This window comes from Periplaneta americana, chromosome 12, assembly GCF_040183065.1.
Source record: "Periplaneta americana isolate PAMFEO1 chromosome 12, P.americana_PAMFEO1_priV1, whole genome shotgun sequence".
Classification (NCBI taxonomy): Eukaryota; Metazoa; Arthropoda; class Insecta; order Blattodea; family Blattidae; genus Periplaneta; species Periplaneta americana.
Window position 1 is genome coordinate 105,065,356 of NC_091128.1, and position 25,401 is coordinate 105,090,756.

Below are 25,401 nucleotides of genomic sequence, written 5' to 3' on the forward strand. Positions count from 1 at the left end.
CTACACTTATTTCTGTGGTATTATTACATTAGCACTTTTTACCTTTAAAATAGACCCTTGAGTCGCGCAAGTTGATTCCTTAGTTGACTTTGGGTCTTGCCCAAAAGAGTTTAAGAACCCCTACTTTAAAGTAGATTTTCTTAAATAGAAAAAATTATATTATATACCATAAAAATAAATCTATATGTATAGCTATTTTATGGGAAATTATGCAAAATGTTTCACATACATTCATTTACACCAACAAATGTATAATTAAAATCAAGCGGCTTACTTTTGGAATTATGAAGAATGCCTTTCCCTGCAATCCAATAAACTAAAACATGTTTGGCTGTATAATAAATATAAATATAAATATTAAACAATATTTCAAGAAAATATACTCTAAAGTAGGGGCTAAAATAAAAAAGATAACCGAAATATCGAAATGAGATTAAGTTGGTGTTTTATGTCGGAATTGTTTACGTGTTTAATGCCTCATGCTTACAAATAATTGCTGACTGACGGATCACCATGCAGCACACATTAGAAGAACGGATTTGGGGTGTGAAGTATTACTTAAGAAATAATGGTACCGGACGAAATGACGGACCATCCTTGGCAGCGGTACGTCGTGGGTTAGGCCACTGCCTTTCCTTTTCCTGCTAGGAGTCCGGACCTGACGATATGTGATGCGTTTCTGTGGGGCATGTTCACACCCACACCACGAACTTTGCAACTACATGAGAACACTGACTCAGTAATTGGAGATGTAATCCCTGAACAATGCTCTTATATGGTGTCTAACATCATCGAACGCATGGAATTTGTTGTTCTCAATGATGGAAAGCACGTAGAACATGTAATTGTGTGATAAACATACCTTAATCAATGATACTACTTCGATTACATTGTTTTTTTTGCTCCACTCTATAGGCCTATAACAGTGATGTCAAAGCAAGCGCATTTTTCTGACTTTGACGTCGTGCGCGGGCATCAAGCGCTAAGTATGGAAAGAGGAAGGGTTGTGTATATGAATAAGCAGCCTGTTGGATTAAGAAAACAGTAGTGCACGAACTTCAAACGGAACGTGAAATTTTATGTCATTATTTTTATATGGCTTCTTTCTGTTTGATATTATCTATATTATCTGTAAAACAAAAGTACTAATACCAATTTCTTAATATTGCAGTTGTGTTTTAAATGTTAATAACATAATAAAGAGTTAAGAAGGAATATCCACGTACATTCCATAGTAGTACAACTATACTTTGCTAAATGGATGAAACACATCATTCATAAAGAAAATGATATCCCAAGAAAAGAGATTGAGTATGACATGAGAAGTTGGAATTGATATTGATGGTACCTTTAGCCTTATAAAAGTAATCAATAAACTAATCAAAACAATATTACAGTAAAAAGCAAAGTTACCTAGGTGCTGTATATACGAGTATATATATATATATATATATATATATATATATATATATATATATATATATAATCTTTTAAGTGTAACTAATATTTCATAACAAAAGTCTTATCGCATTATGCTTTTAAGGTGATATTGGTTAGCAACTTCCTATCATTAGAATATTAAATAATTTTCTCGAAATGTGCTGAAGCTATAGAGCTGACATTTTACAACACATGGGCACTTATCTTTTGCTTATGATGTAACAGTAGTTGCTTTGTTAATTCATTTCCTTACAAACAATTTCCATGTGAATATTTTCAAAATTTTTAATACACTATATTCAGTAATACGTATTTACGGTATATTAGATTTACGAAAACATTCTGTAAGGCTACTAAATAAATAGGCCTATATCTGAAAATTTCACTTTTCTATAAAAAAAAGTTGAGGAAATTTTTCTTTTGAATAAAAAAATCAAACTTGTGAAAAATGAGCATTAAAATTAAATTGACATTCTTATAATGCACTTATACTTCTCAGACAAATCTAACAATTAACATGGATACAGTTTTAATAAGTTATCTTCCCTTTATCTATTGAATCAGTGCTGGTCATCCCTGAATATAGCTCAACCAAGCGGCATATACTACCTCTTTCGTCTATCTCTTTCCTTTCCGCTGTAAAGCGCTCAGGCTCTCCTGAGCTCTAAAGCGCGCGCTTGCTCCTATGGGCATCAATTGACATGACTGGCCTATAATATCATTCACAACATGAGAGAAGAACTGAATTGTTGCAAAAGTGTAAAAAATAGAATCACAAAGTACGTTTAATCCAAGAGACACAGATTTTTTAAATTACTTTCTATGCTAAAATTAAATTTTATATGCTTAGTAGATTTCAGTCAATTGATATTCCTTACATTTTGCTCTTTAGGTACCGTACAGCAGCAAGTACTGTGAACTAAGGTTAATACGACGCTCACTTTCGAATTAAAGACAACACAAAATACCCGATAAAAATACTAAAACATCCACTCTTTAAGGGTTACCAATTGACAATTGTGAGATTTCGGATGCTGCTATCTACTCTGCACGTTATCTTGATAGAAATTTGTGAATTCGTAGTGAATCATTTGCGTTCCAGAGTTGTTATGACTCTTTCTGTTTACGACATAACCTTAATGAACAAAGTTTATTTAGATTTCAAGATAAGATAAATTATATGAACAAAAGACAGATGTGACCATAAAGAACTTGTAAATTTATTGTCACAATCTTATCACAAAATACTATAAATTAAACATGCATTATCTCAAATACGTTCAGATTTATGACATCAGCTCACATTCCTTAAAAATATTTCCACTTATCATAGATAACATTCCTTCCGCATGTTGTGATATATAGAAAGAAATTATTTCTATAATTTTTAGGAAATGTATGTTTTAAGTATTAGTGATATCGAAAAAGTGATTTCTAACATCTCAGTCAGTTTGTTTCTACAGAATATTTTTCTCTTAAACTATCGGGAGCCTATTATTGTTACTGGCGTAATTAACGTTTTAAGTATTGGTGATATCGAAAAAGTTATTTCTAACATCTCAGTTTGTTTCTACATACTAATATTTTTCTCTTTAACTATCGGGAGACTATTATTGATACTGGAGTAAAATTATCCGTGTAAAATCCATAAAAACCTAAACGCTCCGCTATTGTCTCCGTACAATTTACTGCCTCCTTTCCTCCCCCGTCCAGAAAATCAAAAACGCTCCCTGGCAGGTAGTACCGACCAGCTTGGGAAACAATGGTATACACTATAGACTCTAACATGGTTTAAGCTACAGTCGCATTTGTCGTATTTTGCTGCTCGACTTCTAAAAATGCAACAAATTTTCAATCCAAATGTGCAAAAATTTTTCAACTACATTGGACTTGAGAAAATTTCCGAAACGAAGATGGTTATGGAGAACATGAAATCGGAGATGTGTATGAACTAATTAGTACTGGAGAATCTAAATTTAAATGAAATATTAATGGAATGAGCAATGTTAAAAAAGGTACTGAGCAATAGATGTTAAGCAAAATCTATGATATTATGCTACTTCTTCTCTTTACTCCTAATTCTTTAATTTGATATTTGCAAGTTACCACTTCTTGATCTATTTTCTAACCGGCTAGGTCTACATTAATTTGAAAATAATTTTCAATCACATTCATAATTCAGTAAGCCTATGTAATAATAATTTTATCTTAAAAGAAATGAAAATCAAAACATTCCTGAGACTTATAAGAGTGACCAGGGCTTAAGGCAGAAAATAAATAATTGTCGCAAAAAATACAGAAATGAAAAATTATTGTGCAAATGTTGTATAAGCTTTGCGCAAGATTCTGGAATGTTTTCGGGTTATTTTGAAAAATTAATGTAGACTTAGCCGGTTAGGAAATAGATCAAGAAGTGGTAACTTGCAAATACCAAATCAAAGAATTAGGATTAAAGGGAAGAAGTAGCATAAATATCATAGATTGAACAAACATTTTCCAAAACACAAAATTATTAAAAGAACTCTGACAGCCTCACGGAGGAATACGTATACAGAGACACAGCAGCAATAAATGAGGAGCAACAGGTTTCTGTTTCCAACTGTGTGGGTAGTAAAAGAAAATCATGTGGAGAATGTGAATTCATCTGGCGAAGAGAAAGGAATATGAACAGATTTAGTATTGGTCATTTGACAATATGTACAGTACATAAAACAGTGGCTATCTTAGTTATTGCATGTTACTATTAAATAAAAATACACACTCCTTCAACAACTGCACTTATTTGCATATTTTTCATAGGTTAATTAATGACGCTACAGTATATCAGTCACGAGTTTATCTAACGTTCTGCCTAGTTTTATAGTACCTTGAAAAAAAGGTCGGAAATATTACTTCTTGTCAGATTGTTTAGTGTGCTCCAGCTACTATATACTACTCTCTCTACTACATAATATATCACTATACAATTCATCGCAGTCATCGTCACCTTTTTCTTCTTCATCTTCCTCCTCACCTTCACTTTCATGGGGAACTAAGGTGCATTCCGATCATACAGAAGTTCTTGCGTCAGAAAGAAAAAGGAAGTAAGAGCCAAATTATGGATTTTCAGGTTATGATTGATTCATATACCTATGCCTGTTTTGATGTTGGTACTCCCGAATTGCAGGGATGGATGGTTGCGTACCATAAAGCTGTATGCAGAATGGAATATTCATCTCAGCATATCTCAAAATGGACATTTTGGACTTAACTTTCTTCTGGTTTCTGAGGTAAGAGTTATAAGTTTACCTACCCATCTTTTTATTATGCTTATCCAGCGCTCTGTCAAAGGAATTTATATTCAATATTTTTTTCAATCTATATTAAATGAACCCATTTTGAATCTGCAGGGTAATGTAGGAGGAGTTACTACCACTTATGGAGCTTATTTCTGAAGACATTCTGAGCAAAAAATGTCATACAAACACGGGTCCTATTCTTCATATTTTCAGAGTTACACTAATTTGAATTTGTTTGTAAAATACCTTTTTTTTTATTTTAAGGGTAAAAACAATATTAGAAACAGAGAACGATCTATTCAGAAGCATCATTTATTTAATTGGCTAGCATTCTGAAAATATAAAAATATGTTGTGAATTCCTTAATTGCTTCGTACAGTCTTTTTCTTTTTCTTTCTTTCTTTCTTTCTTTCTTTTTTTTTTTTTTTCAATTTTTAACTACAAAATTACATTATTCTTATACACTTATCGCAACAAATGTGACAAATCACGCCACTCTTGTACACTCTTTAAGACTGTATATTAGTAGCCTATGCAAAATTGAACTATAAAGAATCAAATCGCTGGAAGTGGTGTGATTTGTAACAATTTTTGTGATAAGTGCGGAAGAATAATGCAATTTTGTAGTTAGAAATTGAAATAAAAAAATTCTGTACGAAACAACTAAACAATTCACAACACATTTGTTTGCTTCAGAATACTAACCAATTAAATAAACAATACTAAACTTTTGAATAGCTCATTCTCTTTTGTAATAATGTTTTCCCTTAAAACTAAATAAAAAATGTATTTTACAAACAAATTCAAATTGGTGTAACTCTGAAAATATTGAGAATAGGACCTATGTTTAGCCTATATAACATCTTTTGCTCAAAATGTCTTCGAAAATAAGTGGCAGTAACTCCTCCTGAAACATCCTATATATGTTATTGTAGGAGGAAAAGTCAAAAAGCACTAAGGGCTCTCATTTGAGTCTACTCTGTTACTTCAAAATTTTGAAGCGAACGGAAAATGGCCGACAAATTTTGCTTATAACTCTCTCATTTAGAGACAAGTTGTCTAAAGTGCCGCACATCCCCAAACTTTAATTCCCTTCTGAAAGGAATTTTATTGCGCTTAAAAATGCATCGCCCTCTGCCAAATTTGAATCCATGAACCTTAAATTCAATGACAATAATGGTAACCACTAGGCTAGCAACACAACATTATAAATACAAAACGTGCCTGTACAATTTTTTTTTGTCTGCAATTTTCTTCCCATATTAAAAATTTAGAGTTCTTTTTCCTGTTTTATACCCAAAAATTAATCACAGTTTTCTCTTTTTGTACGTTATTTTGCAGCTGTCTACAAATCTGTTGGAAATGTATGTTTTTGAGTCACATGTAACTCTGTCGGATTCTGACATGTTAAAACCGCACCTCTTGTCCGCTTTCACCGCGTTCCTTTGTCATACCTGCAGTGGATAAGGCAGTGAACAAAGCCAAGTAGGAACATGGCTTGACCACATGTTTTATGAGTCAGTCGTCTGAGCCTCATAACCTATAAATTATGGAATAAATGGCTAGGACTAAATATTGTATGCCTGTCAAGTGTATTCATACCCCTATTGTAGAATACCTATGCCTATATTCGGACTTTTCTCGAACAAACATCGGAAGGACAAACAATGAGAATTAACTCACACCTCCTCACTGTTCGGTCCGAACAAGATCTTTTGAGATTCGTTGTGGACAGAGAAGCTCCAAGGCAACTCTGAATATTTTGACGTTGATTGCAATTATATCTACTACTGTTTCAATTATGTTACAATAATATCGTAATGCAATCGTCATGCCATCTTCTCATTGTTGTTCTCGTATCACATTATAATCTTCACATAATCTTATCGCCATGTTTTCGTCTCATTCTCGCCATATCATCTCTTTGTGAACGTCATTGTTGTATCATATAATTCCTATTATCATCTCTCATTGTCATTGTCATATCATCTTACTGCCATCATATCTTAAATTCATTGGCATCGTCGTATAATCTCATTGTCATTTTAATGTCATTTACGTGGAAGTTACGTCACCTCATTGTCACAGCTATAATTATAAGTTTATCAAAATGAGAACATACATTATGAGTATATTTCTTCCTTCAAAATGAAGACACTTCATGACAAAGAATTGGATTGTACAAGAATGTAAACAGAATTTACATTAAATATCGAATGCCTTTCAATACCTTAATAATAGTACTTGTTAAATCAATAGAACAGGAAATAGGCCGATATGGTTTTCTTTGACAATAAATTTCTCAAGCAATTTCACATTAACATTAATTTAACTCTCACAAGCACGAATATACTTAAAGCTGATCTGAATTTTTTAGCACTTCTTTATGTGTGGTTAGCTAGTTAATAAAAATTCTTGCAATTTAAATATCTGGAATTTAATAAAACAAATATAAATGATTCCGCTGACCTGAACTTAGCGGTTTTATTTTCACTAAATTAGGAATGTTAAAGTAGCGGTAATCTATTTGTCTTATTGTTACTATTTTTATGGAAAAAGTAATTTTATTGATATGTCTGATAAATTTCCACACAGACTAATTGGCTCTCAAAATTTTTGTCATATTTATTTCATAGTCATATCAAATTATTATTGTCATATAATTATTTCACTGTCACCGTCATATAATCATCCCATTGTCATCTTGGGTGGTATTCATAGACATTTCGCAGCAAGCGCTACGAGCGTACTAAGCTAGCCCCGGCTATCCACTGGTTACTAGTACAGAATTCAAATCATATCCTATCGCTAACACTGGTTTATGAATACGAAAAACGCTGATAATCCACCGAAAGCCCGCGCTAAATTTGTCTATGAATACGGCCCCTTATGTCTAATTTTAATTGCCATATTTCTAATGCCATCTCATCATATCAATGGATCACTGCCATTCTCATACAATTGTTTTATTGTCACTTAATTTCTTTACTTGATAGTAAAATAAGAATTTACTAATTACCAAACGTAAGAAATCCTAGGACTTAAGATTGGCGCGAAATTAAGCTGCCACCTCAGGCAGCACAGGCTATGCATATTGTATATTATTGGCATACAAATATTCATTAATACGCCATATCACAGCGTGGATAAATAAGGTGTCGTGGTCACAATATAGTCGTCATCTTCTGGATCAAGGTGTGTAATTATATGGGGAGTACACTCTTTCTTTTCACTTATTGTGTACATCAACTTTTATTTAATTTTTAGGCCTATATTGTTGTTTGTCTTTATTTTTTTAATATCGTGTAATAAACCGTTAGCATCTTATTCCACTTTGTGCAGTGACGGATGTTTATTCAATATATCGTTTTTAATACCATCACTATTACAATGGTCGGCTAAGGCGCTTGTCTGCCGATCCAGAGTTGCGCTTGGGCGCGGGCTCGATTCCCACTTAGATTGATTACTAGGTTAGGTTTTTTCGTGATTTTCCCAACCGTAAAGCGAATGTCAGATAATCTATGGCAAATACTCGGCCTTATCTCGCCAAATACCATCTCGCTATCACCAATCCCATCGACGCTATATAACCGAGTAATAGATACAGCGTCATTAAATAAATAACTAAACGAAAATAAAATAAATTAAAAACTAATTTCATAAGGAGCAAACAAAACATTTTTGTTGTATAGTTGCAAATAGAATAGTATTTCGATTGTTAAAGCAACATTAAATATGTAGGTTTATAATGTAATAACAAACATAAAATAAGTATATTAATACATGAATAAGATATCTACATTCGTTTCTCACATAATACACTTCAAGATTTTATGTTCTGTTAATTATTAGTAATATTTTAGGTATTTACCGTAAATAATTATTTTTGATATTACATACTACATATACATTTTTTATTTTTAGTAGGTTATTTTACGACACTTTATCAACATCTTAGGTTATTTAGCGTCTGAATGAAGTGAAGGTGATAATGCCGGTGAAATGGATCCGAGGTCCAGCACCGAAAGTTATCCAGCATTTGCTTGTATTGGGTTGAGGGAAAGCCCTGGAAAAAACCTCAGCCAGGTAACTTGCCAGACCGGGCATACTATATTACTGAATAGTGTGGAGAAGATTAATACTATTTGTAATTTGTGTGCTACTGTGTATGTAGTATATTTGTCATTTATTTTATTTCCTTATTTACACAAATATTGTACAAGTCAATATCTACTACTTAATGTTACTGATGTTCTTTGAACATTCCATTTCTGCGCAGAAAACCGTTGAAAACTTTTTCTCTTTCCCCTATCCAATCATTATTAGCTATATGTCATGCAGGTTGCAGCCCAGAATGTAATTACTAATTACTTAATTAGATATTTTCCTAGGTCCATCTTATCATTATCCCATTGTCATCATCACATTATCTTAACGTCGCCATATCATTATTTCATATTTCATTTCACAGTAATCATCATTATCACCTTTTCACTGTGATTGCCACATCTCCTTGCTATCACCATATCAGCATCCCATAGTCTCTTAATAGTCTTTAGTTGAAAAGGGGACGTTAAGTAAGGAATTACTAACTACCACACATTGGGATCTCCTAATTTTGGGTTGGTACGACATCGAGCCCCTAATTAAGACATTCAGAATAAAAAAAATATTCCTTTCATGAGTGGGATTCAAACCCACTACTGTATACTGATTCTATGCAGTAATCAAGTTTCGCTTTACGCGCTGTGAATACAGTGGTTGGCTTTGAAGATTACTTTAAGAAGTAAAAATTATTCATATCAACAAAAAATGACGCCATTTCCTGTGAATGATCTTATGACGTACATACGTCTTATTACATGTTATTTAAAGAAAGCCTATGTATTACATCATATACTGCATATAGATAAAGCAATGACTACAGTTTTAACCTCGTGTGTTGGCATTGCTTATTTAGAATTCTATCGGCATTGCAATGCCAAAAACAACCAACTAGAAAGCAGTCATGTGGAGTGTCATTTCTAGCTTCGATTTTAATTTGAAAGCCCATAAATATTTATGGTTCCGCGCCATGGCGTCGTGGCCTAAGGCATCATGCCTAGGACGACTCGCATTACTCAAATAGTTCATACAGTAGAAATATTACATATCAGACATCATCATCATCATCACCACCACCACCACTACCACCACCATCATCATCGTCATCATCATCATCATCATCATCAATAACAACAAAAATAGCGTCGTCCTTGCCCTCAACTTCCAAGCATAGACCTTACACTCCTTTCCCATAAAGAATGAAACTTATCATTAAAGCCCGGATGTTTAGGCATTTATTTTGGTTAAAATAGGCAGGCATATAGGCACTAAAAATAATAAAAATAGGCAGTGAAAGAGGCATTTATTATTCATGGAAACAGACAAAAATAGACAAATACTTAATAAACTATCCCAATGGGTACTCACTTTCCTTGGTTACATGTCACAACAAGATGCTTTTTAAGTTGTCAACTGTCATAGTGAGCCGCCTATCAGGGAGAACGTTTTTCATGGTGGAAAAAGATCTTTATACTTCTACTGAAGTAATTGGAGCAAATTTAAAACAACTTATTTCAGAAGGACTGTCTCTACTTTCTTTCAGAGATCGAGGAAAACCGAAAGAGAGGTGTGAGAACGAATTAGAGACTTCAAAGTACGCGTGACTTGTGCGTGCAAGTGACAACGGAAACGGGACCTGGAGACTTGCTTTTAATACTTCCCTCATCCTTTTCTTTCGCTGGTAAACCTCGAAGTGATCTGAGCACTGAGGGTTTTACTGTTCAAACATCTTTGTTAAGTGATAGGCTATAAAAGATGGAGTCGGTAGAGGAGAAAAGTTTACGACTTCTTGGAAACATATGTATTGCTGGAGAATAAGATTCTCAGCAAATATTTGTGTGAGGTGAATAGTCCTATATATTTTTAATGTGTACAACCGTTCTTTTTTGTTTTTTTTTTTTATATAATTTATGTGCGGTTTATTTTAAATGTATTAAAATATAGAAAATGTACAATAACGACGAAAAAAGGCTAAAAAAAAAAACATTTAATCTTAAAATAGGCAACGGGAGCTACAATAGGCAAAAAAAAGCAAAATAAAAATTGGGCCTATCGTCCCCAAATGTGTGGAAACGTGTTTATCTCTAATAGGTCTTTCATGCATACGCTCAGTTTAAAAAAGGCATTTTGCCTAACATCCGGGCTCTACATAATCTTCGTCTCTAGACCACCTTGAGTTTCTCTGTTCTAGTTTAAAACGCAACAATATTTTTGCAAGTCTTTCGTTACTTTTTATGCTTGATTATTCGCCTTATTGTTAATAAAAATCTCGGAAAGAAACCCGACCAGATAATCCAGTGGCCGTCAGCACTCGCTGAAATGGGTAAAGGGTATTCGCCGGATCCGAGCAGGAAGAGGAGATTATCTCATTTCCTAGCGTCTGAGTGTGTGTTGCTTATCTTGTATGTTCTGTGTTGTCTTTGCGGCGATATACTCTGTACATGACTCCGTTACTTCGAATATCGAGTTTCTATTTTAAAAATCTGACATGTCAGAAACCTCACCTTCATTCTGTGTGTGTGTGTGTGTGTGTGTGTGTGTGTGTGTGTGTGTGTGTGTGTGTGTGTGTGTGGCTCAGCGCTAGCGCACTAGTCTTCCCCATAAGCTACCCGGATTCGATCTCGTGCCTATTCATGATGGAAATTTTTAAGAAAGACGTTGTAGAGAGCTTTCTCTGGGAACTCCGTTTAATTCTTTCGTTCTACCTACACGTCAATTTCCCCTCATTTAATTAATTATCATCTGTAATAGTTAAAAAATAGACTGGGTTCAATCTTCGGGGGTAGTGCGGGTCTCAATGCTGATATCGACTTGTTTTGCGGCTCTGAGCCCTGTAGTTTATCAGATCTCTTCTGGATATGGGATATGACTCTGTCAAATCTGAGGCAAATGACCCGTCTTTCAGCATCGATTTCACGAATGCCTGCCTCTTAACCCACAGACTGGAACAATCATTGTATATAAACCGCACAATGGGTCAATATGAGTCTAAATGAATGGATCCGCCCAGGAAATATTTACTATTCAATCCCATATAAAAATGTTTTATTTGTTAGACTTATCTTTAGATAATAATTTCTCATTTTTTTCTCTTCTATACCTAAAAAAATAGGATTGACAACTCTTAGTCCTTCGTCTATACTATAGCCTTTGAAACAAATAATATTTACTTAATTCGTTTACATGGAAAGATGCATGAAAAGAAAGAGAAGGCTAAGCAATTGGATATGTGATTGGAGTGTAAAAAGAAATGTAAATTGATTTCCGACATGTTAAGTTTATGATTGAACATTGTGGTAAAACCGTTTAATGAGGATATAGACCTAATTGCAATTTTTTAATCTTTTAAAATCATATTACTTCTCATCCTGACATCTATTGGCTTCTTTCAGAATTATTAACTCACATTATATGTCTTACATACATAATATCGTTGGTCTCTTTAATTCATTCGCTTCCAGTCCATTTGCCACTCTGTATGCATTACTACGTTTCCAGCGTGTTCTATATTTGGAGCTCATATAAAGCGAGTCTTGGATTAAAATACATTATTCTATACCTTATGTATTTTATATTTTACTTAGTTCGTTTTTGTACATTTTATTCTTATGGTTTCAACAAAATATTTTCACCTACATTTACATAGCCTATCTTCGTCACCATAGTTCTCTGTAATATTTCAATTGTTAATACAATAGTAATAACCGTACTTATAGTCTAATACAGCGGTCATCAGCACAGTGCACCCTCGGGCTAGCGTCTTTTACCCACGAGTAAGAGATGCTGACCCGTTACCCATTTCAGCGAGTACTGACGACTAGGTACCTGTCTAATAGTTTTCTTATTACTCTTTTAAGTTTTCACAGAAATTTTAGTCCTTGAAGGCTACGATTATGATAATGATAATATTAATAAACTTAGAAATAAGATGTCATGTACGGTATTTTTCATCTCTCTCTCTCTCGCTCGCTCTCTCTCTCTCTCTCTCAGTTAGGCCTAAGTTGTATATTAAATAATCACAGAAAATATCAGTGGGAATGAATAAAACATAAGTTTTAACGGAAAGACAAATCGGTTAATATCAAATAATAAATTTGATATGATAGCGAAAGCACGATGAGAAAACATTCCAAAATAGACATTGTCATTCCATACGCCTCGTGAGAAAAGGAGACGGGAAATATTTTGAAATGCTAAGATGTGTTGTTCTCAATGCCTGCGGAATTCGAAAGCAGAAGTCATCCCAGTAATAACACGAGCCTTAAGTCGTGCATACAAAATAATTTGAACCACTTGGAAAAAAAAAAATAGCCTGAACTTTTTCTTCCAAAGACAACAATATTACTTAACACTTCTTCGACGAATTAGTATTTTCTATATTTGTCTTTACCTCCTTACTTTTCCGGTGTCGAGGGTTTGGGGCCTATTGCTCTTGAACCACGTACTATACAAACACACGCTCCCTAGTGTTGCGGTCAGCATGACACAGGGCCACCGCCGAGACAACACTGACAAGAAACAAACATGACCCTTGGACGGAAGAAAAATTTCTTCCATTGTCCACAACGGAAATCGAACCACGGATCACGCGGTTGAGAAGCGCATGCGCTATCAACTAAACCAAAGAAGCGGGCATTGTTAATATTATGAAGTTCAAAATAATTACATTTTCATAAAATATCCCATGTTATTATTCCATAAACTAACACAGCCGTGTTTGAATAGGATTAAAAACAACAAAAAGTACTAATGATGATAATGATGATGCTGATATTTCTAACAATGATGATAACAATAACAATAATAAACAATGAGATCTGAAAAGCGCATCTTTTTGGGTTTAAAACGATTTAATATCTGTATGAATGACTGATTATAGTGATTGATTACGATAACGTAATAGTAATAATAATAATAATAATAATAAAAATAATTTAATACTTTTCACTCCTTACCGCCTTTTTACCAAAGACATCATCATATAAGGCAAACCGTGACAAGAATAACAAAAATAACCAGATAGTTTAGTAATACAAATAAAATTTTGATTTAAATTGAAATAGGATTGAGGTAAGACAGTACAAAAAAAATGGAATGTCACCGAAATTGAATAAAGCAAAAGCACAAAAAGGATTTATTATTATTATTATTATTATTATTATTATTATTATTATTATTATTATTATTTTACTGTAATATAAGGTTCATATAATAGTGAAAAGTATAGCCTACTCACATCATACTCTCCAACTGGCGGGCTATGCCCTGGTCCTCCCGAACCATTTCCTTTGGAAGAGCACCAATAATGTCATTTGCCTTATTGTTGTAGGTTCCCAGCATCCCTCGGTACATATTGTACACCAAACGACGTACGTTCGGATCGGAAGGATCCACTTTCACACCCGTTGTGGACGACATTCTTGTTCAAGATCTGCAAATCCTCAAAATGTTTATCACTCGCTCTTCAACGATCGATGTCACAACACAAGAATCCCAACAAGAATGTGTTACAGTGGTTCTTGACTTGAAGATCAGATAGCGAGCTCGCTTTTTCGAGAAATGCACTTGAACACACCTGGCCTTGGAATGATAATGCTGCGTTTGGAAAGAGAAATTATTCTCACACTTTCAAAACTGGCTATGTTGCTTGGTTCATTTGTTTTTTTTTTTTTTTTTACTTGTTGTCTTTTCTTCTTCACACCCACTTTCTTTTACCGGTAATAAAAGAAAACGATATTACACACACCAACAAACACACGTATGCTCTTGGCACTTAAATACCAGTGCCTGTCACAAGAAGAATCCGGCGCGCTTTGGAAACAATTGAAGCATGTAAAGCGAGTCAGTTGGTCTATCGTCTTTTGTTAAAACCGTTGGCAGCTCGCGGCGATGAAGCGAGCGCGTCCGTTCTGCTAGTGGGAGTAGCGAACACTGACTGAGCTGGAATACCACTGAGACTGACCATGGAGATAGAACCCTTTGATATGACGTCATTCCAGGGAGCCCTTCCTTTAGTTTTTTAGCCGCAACCTGCCACATACTGTCATGCCTTACTTAAAACCCTCTTGCGTGTTTTTACGTTTCCTTATCTTCTAAACTTTAATGCAGGTCTAAAACCGTTTCATTAACGAATAAAGAGCTGATGAACTAACCAAACAATGAGACTGTTTGGAAACTAAATACGATTTTTTTTTCTATATTCAATATGTTTTAAAAAGTGACAGAGAATTTATGAAATCTATTGGATTGCATGAAACGTAATTATTGCAAATGCACAATTTTAGATTAGTAAAGACAGATTTAAGGATTACATATTATATTGTATACTACAACAGGCAAGATGGGTACACCCTATGCAATAAATAAGTAGATAATGGAGTCAGACGGACAATATGGATTGATGCAATGACGTAAAGGAGGGGGAAATGGTGCGTATTAAACGATTTCATTTATGTACCGTGTGACACAGAAGTCAGTTGACAAATGGGAAACATTTACTAATTGCTAAACTAAAATAATTATTGTACAAAATAACATAATGACGTGTTCCCTTCAAGATATCCGTAATCTGAGTGACATTTAGACGTGATTACGAAGATGACGTCCAGCCTTAAAAGGTCAGTGAGCTATATGGCTCGAGAAAGTGGTATCAGTAAAGAATCTGTACGCAGAATATTGAAATTTCCACGTTTTAACCCCTACAAATTATATCATTTACACACAATGTAAGAAGAGGTGAATATATTGCAACTGAATTACACAGCGTTTGCGTACTGTTCGACCCTTCTTTTAGCATGTACTGTTCAGTGACGAATGCTTATTCTTTCTGGATGGGCACGCTCATACACAAAATGCACGATACTGATCCAAAGAAAACCCAAGATGGATTCGTGAAGCTAACAACCCTGGTGCTCCAAAAGTTATGGTGTCGTGTGGAATACTAGGTGATAGGCCCTATGGTTATGGGACCATATTTCTTTAATGGAAATGTAAACCAACACACATGGGAAATTCCTGGACTGCTTCCTGTATGATTTTCTACTGAACAAACTGATAAGAATGTGCTTTCAACAGAGTGGGGCCACGGTACATTATGCTCTAACAGTTCTCCAGAAACTAAATGAGATGTTTGGTGTGCACTAGGTTGGACGAGATGGACCTCAGTCATGGCCTCCACGGTCACCAGACCTCACACTCCTAGATTTCTTTCTATAGGAATTTGTGAAACAGTACGTTTTTCAGACAGAGCTTACATCTATAGATGACTTGAAACACAAGGATCACCCATGTTATCGAGCACATCCCACCTGCAACACTTTTAAGCGTGACAGAAGAATGTCAGGATCGAATGAGGCACTGCCTTCAAGTAAATGGAGCACATTTGGAACATTTTCGATAGTGAACATAGTTTACAATAATTGTATCTCCAATTAGAGTAATGTTTACCATTTGTCAACTATTTCTGTGTCACACGGTATGTCTTTTAAATAATAGTCCAATTGAATTGAACCGCAATATAATTCTCAAAATGATAATGAAACTGAATTGTAACAGACCTCATAAAACGTAAGAGAAAGTATCATCATGACCTATTTCTTTCATTATTTTTTTATTTCTGTCCCGGCCGGAATACGATAACATCTCATTTTTCCTAATAAATTCCGTGTGTAACATTTGCCTTATCGGCAGAAGTACTTTAATTATGTTTTAAATCATCATTATCAATACAACATTGATTAGGAGACTCCTTTGTTCCAAAATCAGGAGAAAATTATATATATATATATATATATATATATATATATATATATATATATATATATATATATATATATATATATATAAATGTATAAGGATACAAAAAAATCATGAAAAAATCCACTAGTAGTTAGATAAAAATTGTATAATAAATTACCTATGGGCCTATAACGTAAAGCAATGAAAGGTAGTAAATATATATATATATATATATATATATATATATATATATATCAGAATTAAATAAACATCTAATTATTGAAAAGCCACTATACAAACTGAAGGAATTTTAATTTGGAAAACTATAATTTACCATTTCATCCGAAATGAAGAATTAAACACTAATGGACCTATTCTGTAAAATTAAAAGTAATTAACCAATGAAATTAGTTTTACGGGTAAATGTGTTATTAGATCATGTAATGTTGAAAGTAATTGTAAAGTAATATTAATTAATTTTAAATTATATACTTCCTCTGATTAACTTGTAATATAAATGTAATTGAAATTAATTTTAAGATTTGTATGTAAGATTTGATAATGGCAGAACATTGCACTGTAAACAAGTCTATTAGCTGCTAATAAATATTATTAATATTATAGGATGAGTTCACGTTTCTTTTCATATTCTCTGACATCCTGCAGGCCTATTTTCTATTGGTAGCTGTTATTTTGTACAACGCTTGTGTTGGAATGCGGATACTTTCTTTCTTTGTACATAATTTTTCCAGTTGTTTTTGTCGAATAATTTCATCTCCTATTAGTCCATCTCCGTACATCTCTTTCCCTTATGCAATTTTTATGTGTTATATTAAATCCTTCCTTCTCTTGGATCTGAAATCAGCATGGGTACTCTCAGCTGGTTACTGGTCCAGAGGACGATCTTATTGCAGCTATAGAACTGTTTCTGTCCGAGATAGAAAATTGTATAGCCGATAGCCTATATAGTGGGTTTACTAGAAAACGTTGGTCTCATTGCTTTCCTATGTAGTTACTAAATTTTTCCAATAAGCCCAAGATTAAGATGATGTGATTAGATGGCAATCATATCAAAAACTTCTTTATTGAGATCGGAACATGCGTCAAATTCTAACGTTTGTGATTTAGAACATATAACTTAAGGAAGCTTTAGAAAGTATTAGAGACGTCCTGAAAATAATACTAGCTCTAAATCGACTCACGGCCATTTCATTTCAAAGATATAGCTATTCATATATTGGTATTAATATCAATACAGTAATATTTTTCGTCACTAATTAAAAAGTGATTATTTATACAAATCAACCTTTCAGGTATAACTCCCTGTAAAGTTTATTTGAATAATTTCGAGGGAAAAATTGTTCCGGGGCCGGGCATCGAACCCGGGACCTTTGGTTAAACGTACCAACGCTCCACCAACTGATTATTTATAATTTATTCACATAAAACTTAGAGCCGTTGTGGCTATGTGGTTAACGCATGCGCTTCCCAAACAAATGTTCTATTCCCGGCGTAGGCAATGGAAAAAAATTATCTTCCGTTAACGAGACTGGTTGTTTGTCCGTTGCCTTGTGATTGTTCTGTGATGTCTCAGCGCTGGCGCTGCTTCATGTCGGTCCCATGACCAGGGAGATCAGCATTTTTAAGATTTCTAGTGTACGATCCAATGAATTTTCCTCCCCTATCCGCAGCGGTATGTGAGCAGGATAAAAGGAAAGTTAAAGTAGGACAAAAAAAGAAAGAAAAACCTACGAATGAAACAACAATATTCATCACGGTTAGATAACTGGACTCCACTGTCAAACATTAAGCGATTGTCATTCACTCTTCGCATATAATATCGGCTTTTAACTTGCATGTCGTACATGTACGTTGAAGAGAATAAGCAGATTTAAATCGCAACAAATAATTAATTTTACTGTATTTTAAAAAGACAGTGATGCTATATAGGCTACAGGCTACGCGTAACAAACATTATGGTAACCTGAAAACGCCTTAAAACTGAGATATTTATGATTCAATAAAAAAAAACAAAAGAAAATGCGAATGTTTCAATTTTTTGTGGAGAAGGGACCCAAAGACCACATTGAAAATTAAACTTAACGTAAGCGTTAACTTAAGAATGTAAACGTTACGGTAAAATCATATCATTCATGATGGAGACATAAACATAACCGCAAAGATGCTTGGTAACCATGGAAACATAACGACGCCATTTCCTCATATTCTGTCGTATACTTCAGCGCTCCACGATTGTGTACTGTTTGTAAATCACGTAAGCATAAGCAAGAAAGTTTGGAGTTCGCAAACTTTCATGTTAACGTCTAACGGCAATGTTAATCATTGTGAATCATTGTGAATGATCCCATTTGATAATCTGGCCGCAAACTTCTGTGTTTATGTTACGGTTATGTTTAATTTTCATTGTGAATGGGCCTTTACATCTCAGCCTGAGACTTATTGTGTTTACCACCCCTATTCGGTGAATGATATTTGTTACCGAACGGCCGAGCTCTTATACAAATACACCACGCTGCACCATGAACTTAACTCGGTCTATAGTAATGATGACAATGACATGATGACAAAATGAGTCCGAGGTCCAATGTTGAAATTTACCCCGCAATTCTGCTTCAATTTTTAAGGAAAACCTCGGAAAAACTAGATACCTTGTCCCAACGAGAATTTGAGCACAGTCTCGTTCGTTTCACAGTCAGACACACTAACCGTTACTCCACATCAGTGGATAGTGTTTCATGTGAATGCATAATTTCAGACAACAATATGTTACGACCAAGCCATTGCATACTTATCGTCACTAAGACTGAACTACACTATGAAAGTAAAGATGTAACATCATAACTAAAATTTGCAATGCCAATATTTATATTTTAAGAATAATTTGTAATAATTTATGAACCACACAAGCGTATACAAATTCAAATGCAGCACCTGCAACAACTTCTACATAGGACAGACAGACAGATAATTTCAAACACGTTACAAAGAACACATCACAGCCATAACAAAATTACAAAACATTTCCACATATTCAGAACACATCACAAATGCTAGCCACACCTACAGAGACATCAACACATACATGGAAATTCTACACATCCAACCAAAAAGCCAGAAACTAAACACACTAGAACAATACGAAATATACAGACACACAAAAACACATCCAAATGAAATTCTCAACACACAACTCAATTTCAGAACACACATACTCTTTGACTCCACATTACACTACACAAACACACCCTCATAGGAAACACAAACAAAAGGCGCCAAGACCAATAACAACCAGTTCTGAAGATGGCCAATAGCAGGCTGAAACGTGTTAACAAGGTAATGTAACATTTAACACAAGAAAGTCTAACAATACGTTTTCCGAAGTGATATAGTGTTGAAAGTAGTATAATCAAGATGTATAATAATTTGTAGTTCAATATTTTTGTTATAGGCTTACTATAATGTTTATTGGTGCAATGAAAGTTAGATAAAATTTTGAATTAATTACTATTTTGAAATTTGAATTAATACCATTTTTTCTCCGTTTCACTGAATCTAATTGTAATAAATATTATTGAGAAATAATGTTTTCTTTTGGAATGCCGGATAATATCGACTTCCAGGTTTAATACATTTAAAATTACGAAATATTCGTAATACGAGTAAGATTCCAACTTACATCAGAAGGGATCGAGTAGGTTTACTATCGCAAGCGGATTCCGTGGAGATTTATGATGGACAAAGCGACCGTAGAATAGTTGAATTGGAGTACTTTAATTCTGCCATTTACATTCTACTAATTGCTTAATGGCAGTCACATTATCTTTATTGTTTCTGAAGAGCTTTTGAAATTACTGCTATGGAGTAAGTAGTAAGGTAGACCCATACATATAATACAGCAATGTTATATTGTCCATTTCGTGATATCTGAATTCGATGTAGGTACATATCATACAATATGATGCATGCATGCAGATTCAGTAACATGAAAACTGATTCACTTCTAAAGACAAGCAGATGTAGTGTCTGCTGGAGAGGGAAGTGACGTCACAGGTGTATGAAGTGCCGTGACCACGGATGTTTCACCGTTCGTGTGAATCACGATTCGAAAATTGAAGAACAAAAATTAAGTACCATGTGTGCAACTTTCTGTCAATGTAACATGTCGTATGGCAGGTCCTGTGTTTATTAAACCTGGTCGTGTTTTCTATTTATACACAGTGGAATGTACGAGGCCTTTGCTCTTCCTCGGTGGGAGGTGGAGAACGTGTTCAGCCATGCTTTTTTGCTTTTATATATAACTACTCTTCTTATTAACTTTTCATTAAGCGAGCTAAGGCGCGCGTTCTTCAAATTCCTTTGTCCCAAACGCTTCTATTTCTATTTCTCTCTTATAAGTTTGCAGCTCAAGTGGCCGGTCATATATATAAATTCTCTGCTTTGTGCCAGAGGATACGTTAAGCAGGGCTCACTGACAAGGCCAGTCTCACACACGAGGCGATCATTATGGCGGAACGATGGCAGGGAAAACCTGATCCATTGTCGTCTGCAGTCTTCATTCAAACTCCAAAGCAATTCGTTGGGATTTGATTTTGAGTTTTAACCATGGAGATCCTTAAAAAGTATGTGAAATTAAACTAAAATACCTAACTCATACTCCGTAAGTATTCCCTTAACATGCCATGAAGGCACTTCGGGGGCATGGAGGTAGAGCCTCATGCTTTCCATGACCTCGGCACTAGAATGAGGTGGTGTGGTCGGCACCACGCTCTGACCGCCTTTTACCCCCGGGAAAGACCGGTACTCAATTTTATAGGAGGCTGAGTGGACCTCGGGGCCGTTCTGAAAGTTTGGCAACGAGAAAAAACCTGTCATCACCTGGGATCGAACCCCGGACCTTCCAGTCCGTAGCCAGCTGCTCTACCAACCCGGCCGCCCATACATATACAGTATATATATATATATATATATATATATATATATATATATATATATATATATATATATATTCATTTCAGAAGTCCCCACCTTGAATAATTTTAGATGTGCAGGGGACAGGATTTTGAGGAAAAATACGTCAATTTAGTCTTCGAAGGGGAAGTCCAAAACCACTGATAACTGAATTTTCCATTCCACTCCTCCATCCCCATTCCCACTTTTGAATTTCAAATTGTACCTTCTATCTTCAGACACATCATTTTAAAGGGGATGATAAAAGCCTATCCGTCTATCAAGTTGTCGGTCTATCCCTTTCTGAACCAAAGACAGAAATGCATTTATTACTTCACAGTTTTCTGCCAAAGGACAGGTCTTTCACTGCAAACCCAGCATTCTCCAATCTTTCCTATTTCCTGCCTTCCTCTTAGTCTCCGCATACGATCCATATACTGCACTCCAACCAGGAAAAATTCTCAGGGGAATGAGACGCAGCGGGGTAATGCTGTGAATGAATGTTGATGTCATAAGGTCACACACGTGAGTACACGCATCTCCATTAGTTAACTCTCAAAGCAAAAATCAAAACAATGATACACACATACTTATACTACCGTAGTTACAAAATTAGATCAGAGTTAATCTCCTGGTCTTTTAATCCCTCCATACGGGAAATAACATATGCAGGAGAGCGCATGTTTTTTAAACTGACGTTATAACGTTAATATTATCTATCTACTTCGCTCCAATAGATGACGCAATAGTAAGCACATTCTTTTCATGGTTAATCTCCTGATTGGAGAACAGTATCTTAATTTTACGTTCGGAATCTTTTACCGTGGAAGGACTCATCATGCCATGTTTACAGTTTTTCTTGGGAAAGATAAAGTCACCACAAGGGTTAAATATCAATTCTATCAGGATTTTCGACCCGATCAAAGACCGGGAAATCCCAATTAGTCTTTGCCCCCTTGAAATGTAGGCTATAATTTAACGAGTTAAAGTTTAGTTTCAAGGACGCGTTTTCGAGTACCTACCTTTTAAATGTTTGTCCTGTCATTTTTCACAATTATTTAATTCCACACTGTCCATCTTACTCCATTATTTAATAGGGTATACAAATCTTGTATGTGGTAATATTTAACCCTTAAATCCATCCTTACCTAGCCTAAACATTACATACCAAGATAAAGACGTTTCACGCAATCCAAGAGATTTCATAAATCCCTGTCGCTTTGCTTCTTCCTCCTCTTCACCACTACCATCATAATCTTCTTCTTCAGTTATGTGTTTTTTTCAACTTTCTCCTCCTTGTTCTCATCTCAACCTTCTTCTCAGTCTCCCCTAACTACCTTCTTCAAGAACAGGACTCTTATGACCCGTTCCGCCCCACTTTTCTGTGTACATTTCACGAATTGCAATACTTCATTAGTTACATTGCCGGCATGTCGCAATGTAAAATCGTTATATTTTTCTCGTAAGCTATCATTTCCTGTACAAATCCGGTTTGCAAAATCAATGTCAAGCTAATGTTTCGAGTTCTGCAGATGTAGAAAGAAAATAACCGGTGTTGTTTCAAAATGCTTTGATCATAAATGGCCTTCATTCTAGTACTTAATTAAGAATATCACCATCATATTTCCTAATTTTGTGCGAGCTTGAGATGTCTAAAAAGGAAAGTAGTTCCTAATAGTTGAATAAGAATAATGACATTAGACCTAATAGGTATAAATAAAAAAAAAAGGAATCCCTGCAATAACTTAGGAAAATAGGTTGTAGACAGACGGATCGCCAGAAATAAATCATTTCAAAAATCACTTTCGCATCAGAGAGGCTTGTCTATATCGACTTCTGCAGTATTACAATGTGTTCTCTACATTTCGGATAAAATTGAGAATAAAATATAACAAGTCTGAATTCTGAGTCTACATTCTCTAAGAAATATGAGAACACGCGACGAGAAAGCCTACAGTTGTTATAATGGACATAAGATCTTCGCAAATATTATTCTTCTAGTTACAATAGAGTCTTCGATCTATAGACTACTAAAAAAAATATTTGTCACCGTTCTGATTTTTTTAAGAATTTTTATAATTTGAATTAAAGCGTTTTCTTTCCTAAGTTGTTATTTATGACACAAGTGTTAAAAGTGTCATTTTATTTTGTGAGTAGAAATGTTTGCTAAATGTGGCTGTTAAGCAAAGTGTAGAAAACCTACGAACGAAATAAAATGATGTTTAGGGGAGAGTCGGGTAGTATCGGACATCGGGTAATATCGGACAGTGCATTTCTTTCATCTACCACCATATGGTAGTACCTGAATGACATGGTTACGTTTCTCTATGCGACATCACAGAAACGTAACCATGTCAATCAGGTACTATCATCGTGTGGTAGATGAAAGAAACTCACTGTCCGATTTTACCCGATGTCCGATACTACCCGACTTTCCCCTAACACATGTACCATACACTATTTTTAAAATAGACATTACATTGATATTTCTTAAAAAGTTTAAAATTGCGGATACTTGGCTCTGCATTATTTCCCGAGGCATCTCCCTATAGGAATGAACCACTGTGAATGTAGATATTTTCTGTCGCCGTAGCTTTGCCCTCGGTGCACCATGGAAGGCTACATACATAGCACTGCATGATGATGATTACTATTATTATTACTATTACTATTATTATTATTATTATTATTATTATTATTATTATTATTATTATTATTATTATTATTATTATATTTTACTGTTAACACGCATTCCTATAATACTCGATTTTAACACAATCATGTATACTGTTAAAAGCCTACATTTAGCAATGGCAGTCAAAACTATATTATCACGTTCGCCTATAATATTTCGACATCCATCATGTTTCCCTGTTTAAAAGTATACGTGTATAAATACAGAAGATGACGTCGAGATGTCCAAGAATGGGATGATATTTCTACTAACTTTCATAAAATAATGAATGAAATGGAATTTAGGGAGTGGGGCACTATGACCCAGCACTGCGACTTTCCAAGATATATTGAACTAACCCTCAAGATAGGTGCATTCCCAAACCCATACAGGCTGACTATTCTAAGGTTCACTGCGTACGCAGATTTCGAACAGACAACCGCCTCCCCTCCTCGTTTCTAGGCCAGTCCCCACCGTGCGTAGCCAGTCGGCGTTCGAGGAATGCTATGGAATGATGACGAAATGGAGAAATGTTGACGGAATGATGTAGATGTCTAATATTGGGAAACGCGAGAACTCTGAGGAAAAATCCCAACTCCGATCTTGTCCGCTACAAATGGCAATGAGGATTTTTAAATATAAAATCCCAGACTTAATTGGGATTCGAATCCGGACTGCCTGCATGACAGGCTGAAGATCTGAGAACTCAGCCAGTCACACAGGCCATAAAAGAAAGAAGTATGAGTTCAAAATTTTAATAGTGAGGAATATACGTAAGAATATTTCCAAATCAAACCAGTCTCCAAATAAAAACCACAACAGTGAGTCATAGTCCTACACATAACAATGCACTGTTGGTCTCGTGATAATATTACTTTTTATTTCTTCTTTACTCCAAAGCAAAGTGGTGTGTGTGTGTGTGTGTGTGTGTGTGTGCTTGTCTGTCTGTCTTCATCTTTGGTCCTTCAATCTTCAAATGAAGTTTCTAAGAAAGAAAATGTAAGTTTTGTTGTATAATTATATTAAAATGAGCAAATAAAGTAGCTTAATTTGAAACTGAGATCCGTAACTAGCCAAAACGTATGTTACGTTTTAAGAGAAAGTAAAACACAAGACTTTGACTCGAATAATTTACTTGTCTATAACGGAACAGGAATTTCCCTTTACCTTTCGTGATGTCGTGAAGCAACAGCGGAAAAG

General features: G+C 34.8%; 1 protein-coding gene across 5 annotated transcripts in view; it reads right to left on the bottom strand.

Annotated features, from left to right (window-relative positions):
* LOC138710756 (uncharacterized) overlaps nucleotides 1-25,401 on the bottom strand; it is a 290,182-nt gene that overhangs the window by 126,659 nt on the left and 138,122 nt on the right. The window contains exon 1 of one of the 5 annotated variants that reach the window (XM_069841856.1): nucleotides 14,059-14,761. The exons of the other annotated variants lie outside the window; for them this stretch is intronic. Within the exon in view, the coding sequence (XP_069697957.1) occupies nucleotides 14,059-14,240 (182 nt within the window). The 5' untranslated portion in view covers nucleotides 14,241-14,761. Of the gene's footprint in view, nucleotides 1-14,058; nucleotides 14,762-25,401 lie in introns of those variants that run through there. 5 annotated transcript variants of the gene reach the window in all.